The 27,225-nt window shown below is 42.6% G+C and overlaps 2 protein-coding genes and 1 pseudogene across 2 annotated transcripts; all 3 read left to right on the top strand.

The window, feature by feature from the left end:
- Positions 1-164: 164 nt before the first annotated feature.
- On the top strand, positions 165-7,773 carry bloc1s4 (biogenesis of lysosomal organelles complex-1, subunit 4, cappuccino). Its single transcript, XM_023975456.2, has 5 exons — positions 165-552; positions 708-779; positions 1,613-1,714; positions 1,867-2,001; positions 7,284-7,773. Exons 1-5 carry the CDS (start codon positions 259-261, stop codon positions 7,377-7,379), a joined length of 699 nt encoding a protein of 232 aa, XP_023831224.1. The 5' UTR covers positions 165-258; the 3' UTR covers positions 7,380-7,773.
- Positions 7,774-8,605: 832 nt separating this feature from the next.
- Positions 8,606-11,768, top strand: LOC111955312 (nuclear transport factor 2). Its single transcript, XM_023975514.2, has 5 exons — positions 8,606-8,704; positions 9,257-9,377; positions 10,412-10,483; positions 10,593-10,691; positions 11,430-11,768. Exons 2-5 carry the CDS (start codon positions 9,279-9,281, stop codon positions 11,544-11,546), a joined length of 387 nt encoding a protein of 128 aa, XP_023831282.1. The 5' UTR covers positions 8,606-8,704; positions 9,257-9,278; the 3' UTR covers positions 11,547-11,768.
- Positions 11,769-13,998: 2,230 nt separating this feature from the next.
- LOC111955270 (activity-dependent neuroprotective protein 2a-like) lies at positions 13,999-27,080 on the top strand (annotated as a pseudogene).
- The last annotated feature ends 145 nt before the right edge of the window (positions 27,081-27,225 follow it).

The raw sequence follows: 27,225 nt of genomic DNA, 5'->3' as shown, positions 1-27,225 counted from the left end.
AACATTGTTGCAGTTGCCTGATATAGAAAGAAAATGAACGTTTCCTGTGTGATAACTCAACATCTCCATTAGAAACATTTATCAGACCTAGTTCAGCGGTCAATTTGAGGGAGAAACGGCCCTGATTTTAAAATTGCGCCTTTTCGCTTAGTTCTACTTGACCCTTGTAAGCCGCCATCCACAGTTTCAACGACGTGATTTAATCATCTGACAATCATAATACTGTAGCAGAAAGCGACATCAGGAAACTCGACAGAGATGGAGCCTAGGATGGAAAATAGGGTAGGTTTTCTCTCCCCGCTGGAGGAGTCCAGTGCCGAGGTGAGTCGAGACAGTGGCTTCGTGTCGCAGAGTGCGAGCAGTTTATCCATGTTGAGCGAGGCCCTAAGCAGTGGCACCGTGTCGCAAAGCCCCAGCTTCGGCGCAGCAGTCTCGCAGAGTCCGAGCTTCAACTCCGCGGAGCTCGACCCAGACCACAACCAGGAGGATGAGATCCTGAAACACACTGCTCTCAGTTACTCCTCCTACATCAGAGCTACTGCTGGAGATGAGGTTAGAATTTATCAACCTTTCCGATCGAGGTAAAATACAGCATCCTATCTATGCCGAGGTGCAATATAGCAACATGCTAGCTATAACTGGATACGCGTGAACCAAGTTAAATGTCACTTGACTGTGGTTATAACCATGTCCTTTCCATACCCCAGATCCTGTGTTTGGAGAAAAGTCTGGAGGAAATGCTGACTAGGGTGGATGAATTTGTAGGAATGCTTGACATGGTACGTGTTAAGAGATGTGCAGTATTTCTGTTAAATGTATGTGAAATAACGTTATGCATTTCAATTACTTCTGTGTAATTTGTATTACACTGGGCTGAACTACATGCCAATGGATTTTTTAAGAAGATACTTTTGAGAGCTGTAATTTGTATTTTCAAAATACAATAATACTTTTCAAAGTATACCATTTATTTTTATAGCCGTTCACAATTGTGTGGCCCCTTCTCACCCTGCATTGGTGTCTGATGGAACTATGGTGTGATAAGAGCATCTGCTAAATTAACGAAATATAATTGTAGATATAGAAATGTACAATTGCAAAGCATGCTGATTATTATTCTAATGAGCCAATAGTATCCAGTGTGCTTTGCAGTTCATTTTGGTGTTCATTTTCATATATACATTTATCATTTAGCAGACACTCTTATCCAGAGTGACTTAGTCAGTGCATTCAACTAAGGGAGATAAATTACAACATATCACAGTTATAGCAAGTAAAAAGTTACAAGCATTTCGCTACACTCGCAATAACATCTAACCATGTATATGTGACCAATTAAAATTGATTTAATGTTTCTGTAACCGTTACTGGGAATGTTGTAGCTGTTCGGGCCAGCTACTTGCAAATGTATTTCTGTATTTTAAAATACATGTATTTTATTAATTAAATACATTTCAAGTTACAAGTATTTTGTAGTTTATTTTGACACATTGGTCTTTATGGTATTTTGTAATTGTATTTTGTCATTTTTGCCTAACCCTGTATGTGCTGTTCATGTCCTCGTCTGTGAAAGTGGGTGAGAAATTAATAACTTTTCTTCCTCTGGTTATAGATCCGCAACGACACATCACAGATTGTCAACGAGAACTTACCTCAAATACATAGAAAATCAGAAGAGATGAGACAAATATACAGAAAGATTGACAAGTTGGATGTAAGTGTGATTTAATTCATGTAATTGATAACGACCAGGATGTTTTCATTGACATGACATGATCTGTGTGCCAAATGGCACCCTATGTACTATATTTGGGACACTGATATGGTAGTACTGTATCTGACCCTGTTCCCTGGTGTTGTGTCTAGGCATTTGTGAAGATTGTAGGTGCCAACGTGAATGTCATGGAGGAACAGGTCACTCAGGCAGAGAGGGAACAAGGAACCCTGCCGGGCGTCTTCAGAAAGATGTTCCGCACCATGAATGTCCCAGGCTTTCTAAATGTGAGGATTTAATCAACCAACCAATCAATCTGCATCTCAGTCAATTAAGGCATTTTCTATTTGAAGTGTGAAATCTGTATTCCTATACTTAATCACCATCTCCCCTGAACACAGGAGGCTGCTGAGGGGAGGGCGGCTCATAATAATGGCTGAAACTGAGTGAATGGAATGGCATCAAACACATGGAAACCATGTATTTGATACCATTCCACTATTCCGTTCCAGCCATTATCACGAACCCGTCCTCCCAAATTAAGGTGCTACCAACCTCCTTTGCCCCTGAACCAGTATCTGTGCGTTAGAGACCTCTCTAATGCCCAGCAAGCTCAGATTCAAACTCCCATTTACCAGCTCTGCAAGTGTTATGTCAAAATACATTTGTTGATCACCAAATATGGAGTTTCGCTGAGCAACTACTATCTTAATTTGCTCCCGTTACGGCTGGTATGTAAGTCCAAAAAAGGTCTAAATAAAAATGTACAAGCAACTGAAAAAATGCCTATTCGGCACATCCAACCACTCATTACTGCCACACACAGGTAGGAAATATACAACAGCTCAACCGGCCGTAACGGGAGTAAATTAAGATTCTCTTCAACAAGCAGGACGCACAGGATGTACTTCAGACACCCAACAAGGTCAAAATCCCCGTCATTGGCAAGAGGAGACGCAGGTACAGAGGACACAGAGCGGGGTGCCTCGTAAGGATCCGCCGACTGCCTTTACTGTCATTGGACAATAAATTAGATGAGGTACGATCACGAATATCCTACCAACGGGACATAAAAAATTAATGTTTCACCGAATCGTGGCTGAATGGATATTCAGCTAGCGGGATATACGCTGCACCGGCTAGATAGAACAGCACACTCCGGTAAGACGGGGGGGGGGCAGTCTGTGCATATTTGTAAACACCAGCTGGTGCACGATATCTAAGGAAGTCTCTAGATTTTGCTCGCCTGAAGAAGAGTATCTCATGATAAGCTGTAGACCACACTATTTGCCAAGAGAGTTTTCATCTATATTTGTCGTGGCTGTTTATTTACCACCACAGACGGATGCTGGCACTAAGACCGCACTCAGTCAGCTGTATAAGGAAATAAGCAAACAGGAACCCACTCACCCAGAGGCGGCGCGCCTAGTGGCCGGGGACTTTAATGCAGGGAAACTTAAATCAGCTTTACCTAATTTCTATCAGCATGTTAAATGCGCAACCAGAGGGAAAACAAATCTAGATCACCTGTACTCCACACACAGAGACGCATACAAAGCTCTCCCTCACCCTCCATTTGGCAAATCTGACCACAATTCTATCCTGATTCCTGCATACAAGCACAAAATAAAACAGGAAGCACCAGTGACTCGGTCTATAAAAAAGTGGTCAGGCGAAGCGGATGTTAAACTGCAGGACTGTTTTGCTAGCACAGACTGGAATATGTTCCGGGATTCTGCCGATGGCATTGAGGAGTACACCACATCAGTCACTGGCTTTATCAATAAGTGCATCAAGTACGTTATCCCCACAGTGACTGTACGTACATACCCCAACCAGAAACCATGGATTATTGGCAACATTCGCACTGAGCTAAAGGGTAGAGCCGCCGCTTTCAAGGTGCGGGACTCTAACCCGGAAGCTTATAAGAAATCCTGCTATGCCCTCTGACGAACCATCAAACAGGCAAAGCGCCAATACAGGACTAAGATTGAATCGTACTACACCGGCTCCGACACTCGTCTTGTGTGGCAGGGCCTGCAAACTATTTAAACTACAAAGGGAAGCACAGCCGCGAGCTGCCCAGTGACACGAGCTTACCAGACAAGCTAAATCACTTCTATGCTCGCTTCGAGGCAAGCAACCCTGAGGCATGCATGAGAGCATTAGCTGTTCCGGACGACTGTGTGATCACGCTCTCCGTAGCCGACGTGAGTAAAACCTTTACACAGGTCAACATTCACAAGGCTGCGGGGCCAGACGGATTACCAGGACGTGTGCTCCGGGCATGTGCTGACCAACTGGCAGGTGTCTTCACTGACATTTTCAACATGTCCCTGATTGAGTCTGTAATACCAACATGTTTCAAGCAGACCACCATAGTCCCTGTGCCCAAAAACACTAAGGTAATCTGCCTTCACGTCCGTAGTCATGAAGTGCTTTGAAAGACTGGTAATGGCTCACATTAACACCATTATCCCAGAAACCCTAGACCCACTCCAATTTGTATACCACCCAAACAGATCCACAGATGATGCAATCTCTATTGCACTCCACACTGCCCTTTCCCACCTGAACAAAAGAAACACCTATGTGAGAATGCTATTCATTGACTACAGCTCAGCATTCAACACCATAGTGCCCTCAAAGCTCATCACTAAACTAAGGATCCTGGGACTAAACACCTCCCTCTGCAACTGGATCCTGACTTCCTGACGGGCCGCCCCCAGGTGGTGAGGGTAGGTAGCAACACATCAGCCACGCTGATCCTCAACACTGGAGCCCCTCTTGGGTGCGTGCTCAGTCCCCTCCTGTACTCCCTGTTCACCCACTACTGCGTGGCCAGGCACGACTCCAACACCGTCATTAAATTGACACAACAGATGACACAACAGTGGTAGGCCTGATCACCGACAACGATGAGACAGCTGTGTGGTGCCAGAATAACAACCTATCCCTCAACGTAATCAAGACAAAGGAGATGATTGTGGACTACAGGAAAAGGAGGACTGAGCACACCCCCATTATCGACGGGGCTCCCATTATCGACGGGGCTGTAGTGGAGCAGGTTGAGAGCTTCAAGTTCCTTGGTGTCCACATCACCAACCAACTAGAATGGTCCAAACAGACCAAGACAGTCATGAAGAGGGCACGACAAGGCCTATTCCACCTCAGGAAACTAAAAAAGATTTGGCAAGGGTCCTCAGATCCTCAAAAGGTTCTACAGCTGCAACATCGAGAGCATCCTGACTGGTTGCATCAGTGCCTGGTACGGCAACTGCTCGGCCTCCGACCGCAAGGCACTACAGAGGGTAGTGCGTACGGCCCAGTACATCATTGGGGCTAAGCTGCCTGCCATCCAGGACCACTACACCAGGTGCTGTCAGAGGAAGGCCCTAAATATTGTCAAAGACCCCAGCCACCCCAGTCATAGACTGTTCTCTCTGCTACCACATGGCAAGTGGTACCGGAGCGCCAAGATTAGGACCAAAAGGCTTCTCAACAGCTTTTACCCCCAAGCCATAAGACTCCTGAACAGGTAATGATATGGCTACCCGGACTATTTGCATTGTCCACCCCCCCACCCTTTTTTTACACTGCTGCTACTCTCTGTTTATCATCTATGCATAGTCACTTTAACTATACACTCATGTACATAAACTCAGCAAAAAAGAAACGTCCTCTCACTGTCAACTGCGTTTATTTTCAGCAAACTTAACATGTGTAAATATTTGTATGAACATAACAAGATTCAACAACTGAGACATAAACTGAACAAGTTCCACAGACATGTGACTAACAGAAATTGAATAGTGTGTCCCTGAACAAAGGGGGGGTCAAAATCAAAAGTAACAGTCAGTATGTTGTGTGGCCACCAGCTGCATTAAGTACTGCAGTGCATCTCCTCCTCATGGACTGCACCAGATTTGCCAGTTCTTGCTGTGAGATGTGTTACCGCACTCTTCCACCAAGGCACCTGCAAGCTCCCGGACACTTCTGGGGTGAATGACCCTGGCCCTCACCCTCCGATCCAACAGGTCCCAGATATGCTCAATGGGATTGAGATCCGGGCTCTTCACTGGCCATGGCAGAACACTGACATTCCTGTCTTGCAGGAAATCATGCACAGAACGAGCAGTATGGCTGGTGGCATTGTCATGCTGGAGAGTCATGTCAGGATGTGCCTGTAGGAAGGGTACCACATGAGAGAGGAGGATGTCTCCCCTGTAATGCACAGCGTTGAGATTGCCTGCAATGACAACAAGCTCAGTCCGATGATGCTGTGACATACCGCCCTAGACCATGACGGACCCCCCACCTCCAAATCGAGTACATGTACTCGATTTACAGGCCTCGGTGTAACGCTCATTCCTTTGACAATAAACGCGAATCCGACCACCACCCCTGGTGAGACAAAACCGCAACTCGTCAGTGAAGAGCACTTTTTTACAGTCATGTCTGGTCCAGCGATGGTGGGTTTGTGCCCATACGCGCCGTTGTTGCCGGTGATGTCTGGTGAGGACCTGCCTTACAACAGGCCTACAACCCCTCAGTCCAGCCTCTCTCAGTCCTAAATTTTCATAACTGTGACCTTAATTGCCTACCGTCTGTAAGCTGTTAGTGTCTTAACGACCGTTCCACAGGTGCATGTTCATTAATTGTTTATGGTTCATTGAACAAGCTTTGGAAACAGTGTTTAAACACTTTACAATGAAGATCTGTGAAGTTATTTGGATTTTTACAAATTATCTTTGAAAGAAAGGATCCTGAAAAAGTGACGTTTCTTTTTTTTTCTGAGCACATTGGCTACCCCGGACTATCTGCATTGTGTCCCGCCACCCCCCACCCGCCAACCTCTCTTTTACACTGCTGCTACTCTGTTTATCATATATGCATAGTCACTTTAACTATACCTACATGAACGTATTGCCTCTATTAGCCAGACTAACCGGTGCCTGTGTATAGCCTCGCTACTGTATATAGCCTCGGTACTGTATATAGCCTCGCTACTGTACATAGCCTAGCTACTGTTATTTTGTCTTTTTACGTTTTTTATTTCTTTACTTATCTATTGTTCACCTAATACCTATTTTTTTACTTAAAAATTGCACTGTTGGTTAGCATTTCACGTGCGACGATAACCTGTTGTTATCGTCGCACATGACAAATAAAATTTGATTTGAAGGTGCCGAAGAGGCATTTTTTTCCCGATTGCTTGTCTTTTAAAAAAAAAATGTTTTATAAATACTGGCCGTAACTTTAGTACATGAAAATGGTTGCTCAGCTAATCTCCATATATGGTGATCAACGAACGTATTTTGACATTATAATGCTTGCAGAGCTTGTGAATGTGAGTTTGAACCGGAGCTTTCTGGCCATTACAGAGGTCTCTTACACACAGATACTGGTTCATATCTCCTTATGATCATCTGCTATTCATGATTTATCTTATAACTTTTTAATTGCTTTAGTAATGTTTTTTTTTATTTTGTATTAAATGGTAGGTCTCCTGGCCTATACATTGCTCTCAGTGGATATAAATTATGAACCATATTATTTATCTCTGCAGAAACCAGCCAGCCCCAGAAGGCATCAGCAACATGATCAGGAGCTTCCCCCAGTGTTCAAAACAGATGATTATTTCACCCAACACCCAGGACACTGAAAGTTTGTCTGAAATGACACCCTATTCCTTTATAGTATTGACCAGGTCCCACAGGGCTCTTGTCAACAATAGTGCACTATATAGGGTGCCATTTAGAAGGTAACTTGAAACAGGCCTGCAGCTCCCACACATCACACATGCAATGGTCAGCCTAACTCCTTCTCTAGGCCAGGGGACTTCAGTCTTCATGGCTGTCTGAACTGGACCAGAGCCATAGATTGAGATGGATATGGCTCTGGACCTGACTATCGGGACAATAATTCTAATGTGCTCTGGACTGGAGGATCTGAGGTGCAACAATTTCAACTAGCAATATAGTGTTGGCTCTGTCTCTTTCTCTCTCACAAGTAGCTGTGAATACGCTGAAGAAATCAGACTCTTATTGGATGCGGACACCTGAAATAGGAAAATTATGTTATTGATCTAAAGACTTATTTTTTAAGACAGTTTTTCAAGTTCCTCCAAGTGTTTCACCTTTTCTGATCTTGTGGTCACATGTTGAATTGAATTGCTGTCAGGAAAATTATATTAATCATCACACTTGTGCTCTCACCAACAGTATGATTTGGAGTATATGATGTTCAAGCTAGACTAAACCTTAACATGATATGGTAGTTTTAGTGGCATTCTGTCTGTAGACATCTTTTAGAATGCTATTGTTTCCTGTTTGTATGGCCTAATGCTGGAGTGGAATTGGCTATTTGTAATTCTCCACACACTGCACCAAGCAACATTTATTTGTTTAACATACTCTTTTGTGATAATTGTATATTATTATTTTTACTTTTGTCACTAATGATCATCATACCAAATAATTACAAATAAAGTGGTTTCTTCTTGATTGACTTTCAGTAAACCCTCATCTGGAAAGATGTTATTGAGTGTCACTACAGATATCAAAATATATAAGAGGTAATAGTTATACACAGCTAGCTGCAACATAAAGCACAATTTTGTCACTTTCACTTTCTTGGCTCCAAAAATCTGTGTAAAATAACTTCAAATTATTGTTATACAAAAGTATACATTGTCATATATATTAACTCACAATTGTCCACATTTACTGACATAATATTGAACACAACTAATTTAATATTGATATACATTTTATTATCAATGGGCTGAAAATAATTGACTACCAAGGTTGGTTGCACTGAAGTAAAACGCCCTTTCGGAGGGCATTCACGCTCTTAGGTACCCGTCAATCGAACCGAGGCGCGCCTCTATTGGTCGTTTAGTCCTGTATATGAAAACACAACCTGTATTCCGGATGAAGCGGGAAAGGCGTGCATCCACATTGGATTGCTAGCTAGTTGCATATTAAGGTAAGTTTCATATTAAGTTTTAAACAACCATTAAGGAATAGCCGCGTTTACCTTATAAAGGGAAATTATTAATTGCAACGCAAAGTGAAAGTTTAGCTGTCATTTTCTGAGTGGAATGATGTACTGACTTTAAATGAGTTTAGCGAGCTAGCTATTTAGCTACGTTAACTTGCTAGCTAACTAGCTAGCGTTTCCATTTGAGTAATTTAGCAGACGCTCTTATCCAGAGATACGTATATGTGCCATTAGGGTTAAGTGCCTTGCTCAAGGGGCACATCGACAGATTATTCACCTAGTCGGCTCGGGGATTTGAACCAGCAACCGTTTGGTTACTGGTCCAATGCGCTTTTCCTATATATTTTCGAGATACAGGAAGCCATTCTCGTGCTGATGTTCTCTTGATAAGTGTTTAACTTCCATTGATTGTAATTCCAATAATCCAGAGTGATTCTGAAACACGTGGGGTGTGCTCATCACCAGGTATATCAGGGATAACAAAATAAAGGATGTGTTGCTGGCTACCTCATATTCACGGCGCGTTTTCCTCTCCAGATTCCAAACTGCACTTTGAACCATGGCAAGCAAACCGGTGTGGGAGCAGATAGGTGCAGGCTTTGTGCAACATTATTACCAACAGTTTGATTCTGATAGAACCAAACTTGCTGACCTCTATGTGAGTATTTTAATTTCAACACATTTAGAGATGTTTAACGGTGTTTCATGGACCAACTTTGTCATCTGGAAACCTTTGGGTGAATCTCAAGTCTCTATTCCTTGCCTCCTCCCCTTGGACTCTTCTCCAAATAGCTCTTAAACTCTAGAAGGCATTCTGCCTTCTCCCTACAGTTTTCAGCCATTAGCTACGCCCACGACTGCCTCATGTGAACTACTATCCGACGCTGTTTTAACGTCTAGAAATGTCAATCATCGCTTGCGATAAATTTTTCGAAACATATGAACATAGGGCCCTTATCTTTCATCAAGAGCACATCCTTCAAATAAAAAAGATACACTTACTGTATCATTTTTTTTCGCAGATCCATACAGCTATGGGTGCTTCCATCTGGCCAAACTACAGTTCTGCTACACTTACACACAAGTGTTTGTGGCATGCTAGGTAGCACAGGTGGTCACCTCTTGTCATCCATCTGTTTTCTGTAAACAAGCGCAGTAACATGGAGATAACCCTATCAAGGTGTACATTTTTAGATTTTTGAAAATTATAAGGTACTTATGCTTGCGAAACTGTACTGCAAGTGACACGTTTTAATGTTCAGATTAAGCGTCTGGACTCTTAACAAAACTCCCGTATAGAAGACGACTTTGTCCAATGACTCTTGTGTAACGTAATGGAACTGAGAGATGATCAAGGTTTATCCTTCAAAGGACTTTGAGAAAGTGGCATGGATGAAAAGGAGTCAAGGAAATACTTTTGCATGGACCCCTAGGGTGTATTCATTAATCAGATTCCGTTGTAAATGTTTTCCAATTGTAACCATTACCTCCAAACGGAAAATGTTTTGCAACGAAAACAAGAGTTTCTATTGGACAAATTCGGGTAGGTCCCACCCCGTTTGGTTCCTAGAGTAAATGCTAAAAGGTTTCTGTTGCAAAACTAATGGATACACCCCTGCTCATGTTGTTCAGTGTGTAACTGATAAGTTCAGTGCGAGCTCACTGTCTTAATAAATGACTGCGTGTTTCCAGACTGATGCGTCATGTTTAACATGGGAAGGAGTTGGTTTCCAGGGGCACAAAGCCATCATGGAGAAGATCACTGTAAGTGACATCTTCATTTAAGCTTCACTTCATCAAACTAATTATAATGCATAATGTAATTATTTCACATGGTACAGACATATAGACCTTATTGTCTCCCTTACTGCAGAGTTTACCGTTCCAGTCGATCCAGCACAGCATCACCGCACAGGACCACCAGCCCACACCAGACAGCTGTGTGATGAGCATGGTGATGGGACAGCTCAAGGTAGGTTGTTTCAAAAGTAGGGGACGCACGTCCAGTGACTCGCTGGTGTAACAGAGTTCATACCAGAAACTCACCCACAGCTTGAGATGGCGCCAGTGATTTTGCATCCTTTTCAGTGACACAACTGGTGTGTACGTTTTAGAGTTGGCGGTCACGTGTGTTAACTGTTTTTGCGAGGCAGAGGACCGTAGTTCAAACGAAGTCAGTGGCAAGTTGAGGGAAGAAATGAAGCTGCTAAGCTAGCACAGTGAGACCTGTTCCACTGGGTATTGCTATCTGCACGCTGGGGCTGAAACGGTGCACCATGAATTGCGGGAGCTTTTCATGGAAGGAGCTGCTCCTGTTTTAATTTCAATAGCACCTGAAGATGCTTGCGTTTAAAGGGATACTTTGGGATTTTGGCAATGAGTTCCTTTATTTACTTCCGTAGAGTCAGATGAATTTGTGGATACCATTTTTGTCTGCGTGCACTATGTAGGAAGTTGCTAATTAGCATTAGTAAAATGACTGGAAGTCTATGGTATCTGCTAGCAGAAAGATAAAAATGGTATCCACAAGTTAATCTGACTCTGGGGAAGTAAATAAAGGGCCTCATTGCCATATTCCCGAAGTATCCCTTTGATTTCTTTAAAGTTTATTATAGTTAATGGGGCCTATTATGGTTAATTCTACTGTATGTAATGTAGTTGAGTAAACTTTGTAGAGGATGATGTTCATATGTTCTCTTTTCTTTTAAAGGCTGACACGGACCAGGTGATGGGATTTCAACAAACTTTCCTGCTGAAGAACGTGGACAACAAATGGATCTGCACCAACGACATGTTCAGATTGGCACTACATAACTTTGGAGCGTAGGAGGAAATGGAAGGATCACGTACATTCCACAGAGAGAGTTAGCTTTTTATATTACATTTAAACTTTACATGTATGTTTTGTTAGAGAATGCTTGTCAGATTTTTTTGTCTTCAATAAACTCATGTTAACCAATTTTAAGACTGTTCTGGACAGTTAACTGCAAACTGTTACACCGGTGGTGAATGATGCACAGGAACACAACAGAATAAATTCATTCCCAAAAACATTTGGTACAATTTGTCTTATTGTTATTCAAACTATCCCTATTAGTTCCCAATATTGGCTAACATTTCATTCATACATGCCTTGTTATTAGGACAATAATGTTGTTTCTATTTAAAGGGGAATGGATGATCCTCTTAGTGATGCTTTTGGCATAATGCTACCATTCTGTGAACAATAAATTGCATATCTGAAATGGCACCTTATTCCCTGTATACTTTGTGTATAGTGTACATTTGACCAGAGCTAATGCATCCAAAATGGCACCCTATTCCCTATAAAGAGTCATTGCAGATGCAGGCTGAACTAGGGACTTGCTCATTTGCATACTCCTTGTCTCCTCAAAACCCATTGGATGAGAAAGCCAGAGGTCCTTCTGACCTCGAATGGGAAGACGAGGAAAGTGGACGTGAGGCGTGTGCAATTGAGATCTTCCAATAGGGAATTCTCCAGCCAGGTACAGACTCATAAATGGCTGCTTTCTCATAGCGGTTTGATGCTGATCCAGGAGGCACATGTTCAAATGAAGGCCGGCCAGCTTCATCCTCGCTGTTTTCTTTTTGTGTTATGAGGAGCCCTTGACCCTTATACACTAGTATAGTAAGGTATGTCATTCATCATGTAAACTCCTAAGTTTACCAGGCTGTGTGTCTGTTGTCCTGCAACACAAAATGTCTGCTTACGAAATGGCAGCCTATATAGTGCATGACTTTTGACTAGGGTTAGTGTACTACTTCTGACTGCGGCTAGTGCCCTATATAGGGTGTCGGATGCAGACAAGCAAATGATGACAGCAGGCCCTCTAGCTTGAGACCAAGACTAAAAACCCAGATGACCTATTGACCCTGATAGCAAATGCAACCCAAATCCTCTCACAGAAAGATGTGCAAAACTTTGTGAACGCATTCTGCTAAAGTACTTAGTTTGTCTCTTCTGAAACAATGTACACTGTATTCTCGCTATCTTCACTGGCACCTTGTTCACATAAGGTGCATATTGAGCAATTTCACGTTCAAGGCCATTGTTCTGAGTGTTGCTCTTGAAAATATATTTCCATCATGAGGAATACAATAATGAGTAAAGAATACTGACAGTTTTTATTTGAGAGGATAACAAGCCTGTAACAGTTTTAGGATAGGTCTGCAATATTACTGTTGGCCTTTAGGGGGCGATCACAGTTTTGCGACAATTCGCCAGAAGTTATTTATTTTCACCTGAAGGTGGTGATTTGAAGAGACAATGGCTGTGTCCGAATACTCATACTAGCGTACTAAATAGTACGTGAAAAAATACGTTTTGAATTGTGAATAGATCAAATGCCGAAATGAGTATGCAATTTAAATATGTAGTACGCTAGTATGGGTATTCGGAAACGGCTACTGTCACGATGTAAATATTGACAATGCAAACCTGACTATAGGAGTGAAAGTTGAGGAAAGTTCAGCTTTAATAAGAAATGTATCGGCAATGGGCTTTCAAGAGATAGTCACTACCCAGCCACTAGTAGACCATGGCGTTAGGGCACCAATCAATACATTGACAACCATATATGATGACCCAATTAACAATGTGTAAATCTGTGTTCATGTCTCGTTCCTGAAGATAGTTTATAGTTTTACAGAATGGAATTGATTGAATAGCTTTAGCTGGCGAGCCAAATTTCACTGTGGCTACACCTTTGGCCACAATTAGTAGATTTATTTGTTTTTGCGTAACATATAAAATATAACGATAATAAGAAATATTGTTATTCTTGATTTGTACCTTTCAAATAACATTGCAATTTTATTTTAGACATTTCTAACACACTACTTTATTGTAATAAAAGGTAGCATGTACTTAAATTCTTATGTTTTTTTCTTCAAATAATGGACTGGAAGGGTAGTCTACCATTGGCTGATGAACAGTGGCATGATATGAGGTCACCATAAAATCTTTTTGGCCCTCCCCTTTGCCTCAATTTCCTGACAGCCTATTGGTTGTTTTGAATTGTACCATGTGACTAGCTAGCTTTTTCCAGAGCCTTTATTCTGCCTGTAGCCACACCCACACTTCTTTTGTGCTCTTATATAATGTTTATTAGCCCAATTAACTCATAAATTAAGAGTGAAATGGAAGGAAATCACTACGAAACTTCAATTATGTTTGGAAAGTTCCCCAATTTAGTCCACAGCTAACTTCAATCTCATTGGTCATCCTCCATATATGCTAATTAGGACCCAAAACGTCATGTCCTGAACACAAGCGCCATTTTTTACTTCAGGAGGAGGGTGAAACAGCACAATACATCAATTATTTCACTTTAATGTYAATCATTWTTTCCTGAATTAACTTTGGCGGCTGCATSTTGTCRGGYGAGGTYAGTGGCAGAGRATRGTCCAGGTGGATTGATTGCACACTTCCGTGACACCGAGACTGAAGCGCTGGCGGATTGGTGAAACTATCCATACACGGTAAAAAAAAAAAAAAAAAAAAAGACGCGACAGCCATCCTTTTATAACCGGAGAAGCAAGGTAATTGTATGTAGCCCGGTCAGTCCACATCTTCAATAGTTCATCACAAATTTACACCTATTGTAGCCATTGTCGATATTTGCGCAGATCCACTTTCATAAATCAGCCAACCAGGCATGTTTGTATGCAGTTCAACCAATGATTGATCATTGAGTTCAACACAGCTAGCTAGCTAGCATTTTAGCTTATATTTTTATTCCCGCCAATGCTTACAATTAGATGGTTTTAGCTATATTTTTGCTGTCGGGTCCACCGGCCGCTTTTGGTGACCCTTCGTGGCATAGGCGTCCCATTCGAATGACTGCCCTTTCAACTTCGATGGTAATTTCTGTGCCTACCATGGGGCATTGTGACCACCATGGGGCATTGTGACCACGGGTGAGGGGGGATTCAGGATTTGTTTCCGGAGAGGGAGTCTGAAACGGCTGCCACATCCAAGGAAGGCACGCAAATGTTCAACTCCTGTGTCGGGGATCTACTTAGCTAGCCAGCTAACGTTAGCTAGCTAGTGACGAAAAAGAACAATACAGGACTCTTTCGAGTGCCTGTAATTTGAACGAGTACACTCAGGACTGCCAACTTTTTAAGAAAGTTTAGAGTGAGATTTGCTATGTGAATTTCATTTTTCCCTGGCACAACCCCTAGACATTAGGGACATTTTACTGTTTTAAAGTTAATTTCCTGCAATTCTACGTATTTTGACATGGCTTGGGCCTATGACCGGGGTGGAAAATAAAACATAATAAAACCACAGGTCCGGTGTATTAAGGATACTTTGAACATGAAATTAACTCAATTTGTCGACTTTAAAATTTCACCCCTCCAAATCTCAAAGTATGCATATTTTTGTGTAACCGTATTTAGGTGGATTGACACTATTCAGACAGTAAATAAATAAGTTGGGGGGAAAACACTATAAAGGTTGGAAACGGGGATTGATCCCTATTCTCAGATGGAAAATATGTGACACCTGCAGGGTAGTGTTACCACTACACCAAGGCTCTGCACAGAAAATACTAACACTTTAATGGTTGATAGCAGTGGGTAACCAAATCATAGATTGCAGTCTCCTTGTCCATAGACTGCTTTCATGGTAAATACAAACATTTTGTAATTTGGGTGAACTCTTTAAAATATGTCTTGAAAAAATCCTGCTTGCTCTCCAGGAGGGTTCACCACCTCTGATCTATGTTTCCCAAGTGCTGGGTGTTTGAGAAATGAATTATAACAAGAACATTTTCAATCACCCAACTCTCAATCACCCACAATTGACTAAATATCTATATTCAGGTGGTTTATGTCTACTAGTTGAAGATCCTTGCCATAATCTTACTCTACTGAGATGAAATATGATGCGTTTGCGTTGTGAGTCCCCCTACCATCTGCCTAGCATGTGCACAATACATTTTTTTTTTTTTTTTAGGCTTGGAGTATTTAATATCCAATGCTTATTTGTATGGTTTATTCAAAACTGTCCATGAATTGCTGCAAAAATACATAGCCTCATAATTCATTTTCAAATACACGTAGGCATATCTGATTTCAAATATGTGATTTTACTGGCAAAATTGGGAAGTGGAATAATAAAATACATTTGGGGAATAAGTGTTCTTGCTGACAAGCACACACATTACCCTATATTTTAGCTCATTGTTAAGAATGAGAATTGTTCCACTGATCAGGCTAAGTAAAGTCGATAAAATCTCCTGAATACAGGATGCCATAAATCTGCCCCTACACCCTATCCAAAAAATATCAATATTCATTGTCCCCACTCCAGAATCAAACTTAAACTTTTGGGGTCACAATAATTTTCATAGTTTCAAATCATGTCACCCTACCAAACTTCCCTGCTAAAACATACTGTAGGTCTGTCTGCTGCCTTTTCGTTGTCACAGCCTAATGCCAATCGCCAAATGAGGAGATTTAATGCAAGTGTGGATTAAATCGATTTAAGTACATCATGTCAAAAGGCTGCATTCTGCAATGGGGATGGGAGTAACAGCAACCTAGTTTTGGCAAAATTGTACATCAAACAGCTACCGTGCTGCTCTTTTAACAGTTTTATAAATGCAGTGGAGTACATTCTCTCTTTCTCTATTCAGCTCCACTCTAATCTTGAGGGACGTTTATAAAAAATAAAATAAAAATGTAAAACCTGCATCCAATCCCGTTGATCCTTTACATTAGTGGTTCCCAAACTGTGTTGTGCCTCCTAGGGAGGGGGGCAGGTTTATAAAATAAAAAAATACACACTTAAGGAGCTCAGTCCGGCTTTAAACTTACTCTTGAAGGTTGGTATGGTAGAATGCACAAGGTGCATTTTCGAAAGTGGGTAGCGCATCATCAGTTCATCTTGTCATGTTAGTCATTGTATACCTTAGAACTATTTATAACTTGTCAGAAATGTCCAGATCAACTAGCCTATGTCAGATGTTTTTTTACTTAGTTTTTTTTGCCCATAGATGTTGTAATAGTGGGGCAAAAAAGTATTTAGTCAGCCACCAATTGTGCAAGTTCTCCCACTTAAAAAATGAGAGGCCTGTAATTTTCATCATAGGTACACTTCAACTATGACAGACAAAATGAGGGGGAAAAATCCAGAAAATCACATTGTAGGATTTTTAATAAATTTATTTGCAAATTATGGTGGAAAATAAGTATTTGGTCACCTACAAACAAGCAAGATTTCTGTCTCACAGAACTGTAACTTCTTCTTTAAGAGGCTCCTCTGTCCTCCACTCGTTACCTGTATTAATGGCACCTGTTTGAACTTGTTATCAGTATAAAAGACACCTGTACTTGCACAATTGGTGGCTGACTAAATACTTTTTTGCCCCACTATGTCACTCAAATCACATGAATACACATTAGATGTGGCAAAATGTATAGAATTGCAAGAAAATTAGCTTTAAAACTGCAAAAGGTTCTTTGCACCACATGACAAAATTTGTAGAATTGCAGGTAATAAGCTTTAAACCTGCACCAAGAAGAGAGGTGTGAACAGTTTGTCATGAACAGTTCTTGTGCCCATAGAAATAGATGTGGCGTGCGCGCATAGGTGGCGTGGAATGTTCCAATGCTTGGAAGGGGGACCCAGAGTGAAAAAGATTGGGAACCCCTGCCTTACATAACTAAACCAATCATATGCTTCAATGTGCCGTGGTTCACAGTGCTGTTGCAAGACAGGCCAGTGATAGAGGTTCTGCTCGTGATAAGTTGCAGGTGCAGATGGTCTGATTTTCAAAAACAATTTGGAGCACAGTTTAAAAGTTAACGCACTTACTATACTATGGACTAATTCTATAAATAACAGCAGTACTTTTCAATGCGTGTGATAAAGATGTGGTGTGAGGAGGGTCAAATGCGTGAGTTGGCAGCTCCTGTACACGTCAAATACTTTAATGAGGATTCATTACTGATGTTTAGAAGCATTTTCAGTGGTCAGAAACTTGTGAAAGTGCTATTAATAATGTTTTAACGGTCACATTTGACTGCCAGTTGTATATTGTCCATCGGTGCGACGTAATGTCCCGCCTCATGCTTAACAAATAATTGTTAAGCATGAGGCAGTTAACATTCGATCAATACACAAGTAAGAATTGCTTTTTTTAATCGAGGTTTAGTGAAATCACTGAATCTTACCCAAAATGTAATAGCGAGACACTTGGTTATCATCGTTATACATGCAAATTGTTTTTTAATTGAAATGCCAGAATATGATTACTGATTTTAAAGACATAATTAATGAATTTGTCTATTTTATCATTCAACCTTTGTTAACATGTATTTGTAATGTCACACCAGAGGACACGTTCGAGGCATGAAATGGTTCCTTAAATTGAATAAACTTAAAAATACAAGGTAGCTGTATAACATTGAGTTGTTTAGACAGTTTATTACAGCAATATGTTTGGCTTTTAATCTTACATTTTTTTACTTTTGTTTTGGCCGTATGGCAACTACCCAAATGTTCATGTTATCTTGCCGTGTGGCGCATGGTGCTAGATTTGGCAAGAGAAGCAATATTAGGTATTGGGTGAGGGTAACATGAAAGGAATTTCCAATTCCTGTCACTAAATCACATTTTAGTGGTCGCACGGATATATTTAGCAGATGAATATTGCGGATGTAGAAAAATGCTTGTGTTCCTAGCTCCAAAAGTAATATCTAACTATACACACATGTAAAAGAATTAGGCCGTAAATGTAAACCAATAACCTATGAGCCATAAACACATTAATCCATAGGCTACATTCATGGATGTCAAAGCTTGATCTTTAACCAAAGATCACCATATATACTGTAAAACTATTTTGTGGAATGTGCTTTGTGGCTGCCCGAACGGACAAGTGAAATTGTGCTGTACATTTTTTTTGAAGACCACATTCATTTGCTTTGACTCTAGTGCTCCATTTGTACATGTGCATTTGCAGGGCACAACAAAAAATAAACCAAACCAAGCATCGTACAGTTCTTCTCCTTAAATTCCCTTTTCCCCCTCTATCAGTCACTCAAATGCGTTCTGACTGCTCCCTCTACACATGCTAAGGGGGCACACAAACTCCCGTTAGACCTACAGAAATAAATGCCTATTAAAAACGTATCTAAATGATGGTATACACACGCCACATCCTTTGCAAAATGACAGTTTTGTCACATTCAAAATGGACTGGTTGATTGATGTAGGAAATGTTTCCAACAGAGAGCTGCAGTTTTGGAATAATTGTGTCCCGTCTATTTTCCACTTAGCCCCCCCCCCCTAAAACATAGACAGGTTCCACACAGAAAATACACAACATTAGTTTGATAAAGACAGAGTGTATTTTCATCAGAATCATAAAGCCTAGGCCTCACCTAACAGATGTCGTGGCCGTAATTATTTTGTAATCCTGAAAAATTGCCAAATTGAGCCACGTTTGAAACGATCACTCTGAATAACAGTTCCATATGCAAAATGCGCTTCACTTCGCAGTGACTCTTTTTTTTTCTCCATTTGGAAAAATATTCTGTTCTATTTTATTACATGACGTGTTTTGTTTTTTTACTAGGAAATGGGTGTCTTGAATGTGTCTTGAATGCCCTTGAAAGGTCTCCGGAAATAAGAGCGTTATGTCGGCTAAACAAAGCAAGGCTATACCATTGCACAGCCATAGGCTTCTACAAGCAAGTGCTGCTGGTGCAGTTACTGCCTCCTTTTTAGAGATTGTATTCCACCATATAATATAACCAGTTTATTACAGTTTCAATAAATGTATCTTAAATGGCAAAAAAAAAGACTGAATATACACTACATGACCAAATGTATGTGGACACCTGCTCATCGAACATCTCATTCCAAAATCATGGGCATTAATATGGAATTGGTACCCCCACTTGCTGCTATAACAGCCTCCACTCTTCTGGGAAGGCTTTCCCGCTAGATGTTAGAACATTGCTGTGGGACTTGCTTCCATTCAGCTACGAGCATTACTGAGGTCAGGCACTGATGTTGGGAGATTCGGCCTGGCTCGCAGTCGGCGTTCTAATTAATCCCAAAGGTGTTCAATGGGGTTAAGGTCAGGGCTCTTGTGCAGGCCAGTCAAGTTCTTCCACACTGATCTCAACAAACCAGTTCTGTATGGGCCTTGCTTTGTGCATGGGGGCATTGTCATGCTGAAACAGGAAAGGGCCTTCCACAAAGTTGGAAGCACAGGATCGCCTAGAATGTCATTGTATGCTGTAGCGTTAAAATTCCCCTTCACTGGAACTAAGGGGCCTATCCCAAGCCATGAAAAACAGCCCCAGACCATTATTTCTCCTCCAAACTTTACAGTTGGCACTATGCATTGGGGCAGGTAGCAGTCTCCTGGCATCCACCAAACCCAGATTTGTCCGTCGGACTGCCAGATGGTGAAGCATGATTCATCACTCCAGAGTTCAATGGCGGTGAGCTTTACACCGCTCCAGGCAAAACTTGGCATTGCGCATGGTGATATTAGGCATCTGTGCAGCTGCTTGGCCATGGAAACCCATTTCATGAAGCTCCTGACAAACCGTTATTGTGCTGACGTTGCTTCCGGAGGCAGTTTGGAACTGTAGTGAGGTGCCACGCATCCTATGACGGTGCCATGTTGAAAGTCACTGAGCTCTTCAGGAAAGCCATTCTACTGCCAATGTTTGTCTATGGAGATTGCATGGCTGCTTGATTTTTATACCCCTGTCAGCAACGGGTGTATAATTTGAAGGAGTATCCACATACACTTTATATACACAAGTATCTCGTGCAAACTCTTGTATATTTTAAGTTTACATTTCACTCCTTGACAAGAGTCACTACACACTTCAAACTTTGCTTGTTAGGGGTAGCTAGTTGCAGAAACAATGGAAGGGTTTAGTCGACAGTGCATTTGGAAAGTTATCCACATTTTGTTACATTACAGCCTTATTCTAAAAAAAAATACACACTACCCCATAATGACAAAGCGAAAACAGATTTGAATACATATGTATTCAGGCCCTTTGCTATGAGACTTGAGCTCAGGTGCATCCTGTTTTCATTGATCATTCTTCAGATGTTTCTACAACTTGATTGGAGTGAATACTTCAATTGATTGGACATTATTTGGAAAAGCGCACCTGTTTATGTAAGGTCCCACAGTTGACAGTGCCGGCATACTTATTTTATTTTTTAATTCTCAGTACTTTGTTGAATGTTTATCAAGGATCTCTCTGTACTTTGCTCCGTTCATATTTGCCTCGATCCTGACTAGTCTCCCAGTCCCTGCCGCTGAAGAACATCCCCACAGCATGATTCTTCCACCACCATGCTTCACCATAGGGATGGTGCCAGGTTTCCACCAGACGTGACGCTTGGCATTCAGGCCAAAGAGTTCATTCTTGGTTTCATCAGACCAGAGAATCTTGTTTTTCATGGTCAGAGTCCTTTAGGTGGCTTTTGGCAAACTCCAAGCGGGCTGTCATGTGCCGTTTACTGAGGAGTGGCTTCCGTCTGGCCACTCTACCATAAAGGCCTGATTCGTGGAGTGCTGCAGAGATAGTTGTTCTCCCATCTCCACAGAGGAACTCTAGAGCTCTGCCAGAATGACTATCGGGTTCTTGGTCACCTCCCTGACCAAGGCCCATCTCATCCCAATTGCTCAGCTTGGCTGGGCAGCCAGCTCTAGGAAGAGTCTTGGTGGTTCCAAACTTCTTTCATTTAAGAATGATGGAGGCCAACTGTGTTCTTGGGAACCTTCATTGCTGCAGAAATATTTTGGTACCCTTCCCCAGATCTGTGCCTCGACACAGACCTGTCTCAGAGCTCTACAGACAATTCCTTCGTCCTCATGGCTTGGTTTTTGCCTGACATGCACTGTCAACTGTGGGACCTTATATAGACAGGTGTGTGCCTTTCCAAATCATGTCCAGTGAATTTAATTTACCCCAGGTGGACTCCAATCAAGTTGTAGAAATATCTTAAGGATGATCAATGAAAACAGGATGTACCTGAGCTCAATTTCAAGTCTCGTAGCAAAGGGTATGAATACTTGTGTAAATTAGGAGTGGCAGGTAGCCTAGTGGTTACAGCGTTGGGCCAATAACTGGAAGGATGCTGGATTGAATCACTGAGCTGACAAGGTAAAAACCTGTCGTTCTGCCCCCTGAGCTAGTTATAACCCACTGTTCCCTGGGCGCCAAAGACATGGATGTCGATTATGGCAGCCCCCCACACCTCTGATTCAGAAGGGCTGGATTAAATGCGGAAGACTCATTCACTTGTACAACTGACAGTTGTATACCCCCCAAAAAAACAAAATCCAAAATGTACGACCTGTTTTCGCTTTGTCATTATAGGGTCAAGTGTGTAGATTGCTTAGGAATTGTTTTTATTTAGTCCATTTTAGAATAACGTAACAAAATGTGGAAAAGGTCAAGGGGTCTCGATACTTTCTGAACGCACAATATTTATTAGGGCAATTAGGATTTGTTATATGTAATGGATATGATAAATTAGTCATTGTCACTCTTGGCGTAGACATATGTGCACATAGGCCTATTTCTTAATTATTTATTTTTTTGAGTACTAGGAAAAAGAATCATGCAAGTACTCAGTCAAATCCCATCCCTAGTTTGGATGTGTATAATATTACCTGGCCTAACATGCCTCTCTCTTTCAGGAAGCTGAGGAACAATGTATCAGGTCCCGGTTGGAAACTTGGAGAACATCCGAAAAACAAGGAGAAGAGTGAAACATATTTTGAGTGATTTTGGACTGGAGGATTGCAAAAACCTTCTGGAAGTATGTTTTTGTTGTGCAATTTTTATGTTTAAAACTCTCTGTTTTATCGGTATCAGAGCATTGTAGGAACTTTTGTTTGGGGGCTAGATGAGGCCTAATTATTACCCATTGTTTATAGGCATGGATTGTACTTTTCCCATAACTCTGTACCAAATGGCACCCTATTCCCGATGGTCAATAGTAGTGCACTGTAAAGGGAATAAGGTGCCATTTGGTACACATGATAGTGAATGTTCAGAGATTATTGATCAGTGTTTTCTTCCTATGATACTTAGCTGTTTGTTGTCCTTAACTGTATGGTGTTGTCTGTCACCAACTTCCAGGAGCTGCAGAAGAAGGAGAAGAACTCTGATGAAGATTCTGATTCTGATGAGGCATTCCAGGAGACTGAGTGGGTGGACCTCAGTGAGCCCTTCACAGGCAAGAGGAAGAAAAAGGTAAAATGGCACCTGGAAAGATGAGCTAGTCTGAAAGGGATGTCAACAAACCAACAGTGTTTGAAATCAAGTGATTGCTTAAATGTGCCAATATTTCTGGTCTCTGGAAATGCATAGCCACTTATGAATATGCATCAGTTAATTCAGTTCACACTTAATCAGCATCTGAAATGGCTATGTAGGGACACACTCCGTACAAAAAAATATAACATGCATTCCTTAGTGAAGTGACGGATCAATTTAAAATGGTTTTATTTTGCTAATCACGCTTGTTATCTGTGCGTCTCCTTCCCCCAGTGGCCGTACCGCACGCGGCTGTTGTGCTGCTCCCTCTGTAAGTACTCCACCCGGAACTGGTACTCCTACAAGAGTCATCTACAGCGGAGCCATGAGTATGAGAGGAAACTGTGTGTCCTGGCTCCCTGCCAGATCTGCTCCTTCGTCGCCCACCCCCGACTCCTCAAGAAGCACCTTCTCCTCTTCCATGGCTCTCCAAATGTAGACCAAGATGCAGCATCTCTGCATTCAACTACCAAGAAAGGAGACCGGTTTAAGTGTCGTAAGTGCCGATATGTGGACTCAAACCTGTTCTCAATGAAGAAGCACGTACTGCTGAACCACCTGGAGAAACTGTGGCACCACTTCTCAGGACGGATACCAGACACTAAGTTCCCCCATACAGCCTCCAGGCAGTTCTGCAAGGTGTGTAAGATGGCTATTGAAAGCACGGAGCACATGCTGCACCACATCCTGGCCTCTCCCACTCACCAGTGGGCCTGCGCTCAGATAAGGACCTGGATCTTGGAGAACACTCAGTACGTCAAGCCCACAAATTACCAAACACTGGCCCCTAAAAAACAGCTGCCACAGGTATCCAGTCCTGAGCAGCTGGCAGGGCCCAACCAGAGCTTCCTCCCCCCCCAGGCCCTGGTTCAGCTGGCCGTTGCTGAGGCAAAGGGCCTCGTCCAGCCTGGTGCTACTGTCAAGATGCAGAGTGCTCTGCCACAGGGGGCCATCTCAGCCACCATGCCCATCGGCCAGACCATGGTCAGACTGCCCTCTGGCGCCTCACTACCTGGTGCTCCTCACAACCAGGTGCCTTTCACCATAGGGGTCCAAGGTCAGCAGCAGCAGCCCCAGCAGGTCTTCCTGCCCCCGAGGGTGCAAATCAGCATTCCAGGGATGTCCCAGGCCCTCATGGTGACTCAGCGCCTCCCCTTGAACCAGGGGACGCCCCAGGGTACAATGCTCCAGAGCAACCCTCAGGGCACCATGCTGACCTCCCAGTCCCTCCTCAGCCACCTCTTCCCCACGGGCAACAAGGTCAACGGCATGCCCACCTACACCTTCGCCACGCCGGTAGGCATGCCCAGCCAAACGAGTAACATTCAGCTGATCAGCAAGGCTCCTCAACCAATCAAACCGGCAGGTAATCCTGCTCTCAACTCCAAAGCCAAGAAGTGGATCACATGTCCCATCTGTAATGAACTGCTCCCTTCCAATGTCTATGAGGCTCACCAACAGGCTGCCCACAAGGCCCAGCCCAGAACAGCTAAGCAGCAGGGCCTGGCTGCCCGCGCTCCCTTCCTCAGGAAGATGCCTGATAAGACAGTCAAGTGTTTGAAGTGTAAGATCCTGCTGTCTGAGAAGGGCCTCTTTGAACACCTACTGCACGGGCTCAACTGCCTATACTGTCCTGGGATGTTCTACTCCATCCAACAACTGGTTGAACACACAAACACACAACACAACCCCACACAGAAGGCCAACTGTGACTTCATGAGGCGGGAYTARAGACTGTACACAGACGACAGCGGTAACCTTCTGTTCCCCTACTTTGACATCAACACCATGGCCCCCAAAGAGATCCTGGGAGACGCAGAGCTGAAACTGGCTCTGGTCACCAACTCCCTAGACCTGATCTTCCTCAAGATGCAGCCTGGTGGTAAACAGGAAGTGTGTCGGAACCCCAGTAAAACGACTCGGACCGACTGCCCCTTCTGTGAAGAGAAGTGTGTCACAGTGGAGAACTACCAGGCCCATCTGAGTGGGAAGCACTGCATCGCACCCACCGTCCACGCCATCCTCAAGACCGCAGCATTCAAATGCATCTACTGCAACGGCGTCTACACGGGCAAGACCACGCAGAGAGCTATAGTAATCCATCTACAGCGCTGCCGCCGTGCCCCCAAGACCCCTAAAGACGCAGACAGACTCCAGCCTGCCCCCACCAACGGACGCCAACAGCAGGTCATGGCCTTTAAGCAGATGGTCCAGGTGCCAGGTCTGTACTCTGCCCAGCTCCCTCCAGTCCCCATGGCAGCGCAGGCCTCCGTCCCTGTCCCCCAGCCCTCTGAGTCCCCAGCTGAGCTACAGAGCAAGCTGAGGCTGGAGGCGGCCTTCAGGGAGGCCATGGAGGCCAACAAGAAAGAGAGGGATGCGCGAGCAGCTTTCCGTAAGCAACGAGAGAAGGAAAAACGAGAGCAGGCACCCAAGATGGATCCCTATATTCAGCTGGCACTGGACCCCAGTGGGATGGAGAAACGCCCCTCTGAGGAGCGGAAAGACTTCCTCACCAGATACTTCCACACCAAGCCGTACCCCACCAAGAAGGAGTCTGAGGAGCTCTCCAAGAGACTGTGGCTGACCCGGACTGAGGTGTCCACCCTGTTTGGAATGAAGCGCACCAAGTGCATGAAGGCCATTCAGAAGAACAGCCCTACCATCTTCATGGGCTTCAACATGACAGAGCTGAAGAAACTTAAGCACGACCTCCTCATCCCAGAGGTGGAACCTGCAGAACCAGAAAAGATGGCTGACCAGGAAGTGGAACCCGACGAAGCAGAACAGACGGATTCGCCAGAAGGAGAGAAACCAGAAATTTCTGTTCCAAAAGAAGATCCTTTAGAACCACAGATGGATGTTCCAGAGATGGATCCTTTAGAACCACAGGCAATGGCTGTCTAAGTTGTCACTTCAGAGTGCATGTACAGTCTGTATAGATACTTTTACCTGGATGACTGCAACAGACTGCAGTGCCCTGAAATGTATACTTTTATATTGATGTTAGTCTCCCTGCTAGTAATTGTCAACTCAATTTTAGATGTTGACTTATTATTCTCCTTTTCATAGAACTGTAAATCAAATGTTGGCATTCTCACAGGCTACATGTTAAAACAAACTTCTGTATACAAGTGTAAAAAAAAAAATGTAAATCCAAGTGAGGACTGTATTAGTATTAGACACTGTTTTCAGGGGTTTGTTTCATACAACCACAGCACGGTTAAATCCACCATTTCCACCACATCTTTAAGATGTGTTTTCAGCCTAACGACCATGATTCAGTTTGAATAATATTTTGAAATGCTGTCAAATGTTAAAGCTATATAAAGACACCTGTATTGTGTAAGTATTCAAACTGGGATCATTGACTGACTTTCAAACAACTACACCATTAACTCTCATTCAGAATGTTAATGAACAGTATTTGTCAATTTTGTGTTTCTGTATCATAAGACTTAATTTCTGTATAATAGTTATTGTCCTTTGTTCTCAATAGTAACTCAAATCTATTATGTGATTATATGAATCCATTGACCAGATGAGACTGAGTATATTCATAACTAAGACATTGTCCATCTTTTTTCTTTTCAGAATGTGTATTGAGTGCTATTCTTCCCTTATTGGAACTATGTAGTGGATTGTTCAGAGTTCGCTAAAACATACTGATTTTTGCTGTAGCCTCCATCACTTTCACCCTTGTTGCTTTTTATGTGTGTTTGTCCACTCATTTTGTTGTAAGTTATTTGTTGAAAACGGACAACCTCTCCTGGTGGTTTTACCATTATTTTCATATGCTAATTCCCCTGTGGGTTTTTCTTCCTTGTTTCTACTTCTTCCTGTGTCACTTGCAATTGATTGTCAGGTTTTTATGTACTATATACCTGTTGGGTTTTAGATGGGTTCAGTCCTTCAGAAGCTAAAATGTCTATAGACTTGGAAGGTTTGAGCCTTCTGATGCATTGTGGCAGAACTGTGCAGAATAAACTTTTTTCAATAAATATTTCACTGCTGCAACTTGCTCACTAATGGGTGTCTGTCTGAGAAAGCTTGTCTAACCAAAGTGGGCTATTGTAAAAGAAAGTTAGTCCCTGTATTTCTATCTATAAAGATCATAATTATGTTTCTGTGTAGCCAGTGGCAGACATTGACGCGATTGGTATGCG

This window comes from Salvelinus sp. IW2-2015, linkage group LG30 (genome assembly GCF_002910315.2).
Source record: "Salvelinus sp. IW2-2015 linkage group LG30, ASM291031v2, whole genome shotgun sequence".
Classification (NCBI taxonomy): domain Eukaryota; kingdom Metazoa; phylum Chordata; class Actinopteri; order Salmoniformes; family Salmonidae; genus Salvelinus; species Salvelinus sp. IW2-2015.
Note: the sequence above shows the minus strand (reverse complement) of the source record. Positions and strands in the feature narration are given on the sequence as shown.

Bases quoted from the DNA above. Each gene is read 5' to 3' on its own strand.
- bloc1s4 (XM_023975456.2), top strand. From the start codon at position 259: ATGGAGCCTAGGATGGAAAATAGGGTAGGTTTTCTCTCCCCGCTGGAG. The intron at 780-1,612 runs GTACGTGTTAAG...CTCTGGTTATAG, and splicing joins TTGTAGGAATGCTTGACATG to ATCCGCAACGACACATCACA. The intron at 2,002-7,283 runs GTGAGGATTTAA...TTATCTCTGCAG, and splicing joins ATGTCCCAGGCTTTCTAAAT to AAACCAGCCAGCCCCAGAAG.
- LOC111955312 (XM_023975514.2), top strand. From the start codon at position 9,279: ATGGCAAGCAAACCGGTGTGGGAGCAGATAGGTGCAGGCTTTGTGCAA. The intron at 10,484-10,592 runs GTAAGTGACATC...CCCTTACTGCAG, and splicing joins CCATCATGGAGAAGATCACT to AGTTTACCGTTCCAGTCGAT. The intron at 10,692-11,429 runs GTAGGTTGTTTC...TTTCTTTTAAAG, and splicing joins TGGTGATGGGACAGCTCAAG to GCTGACACGGACCAGGTGAT.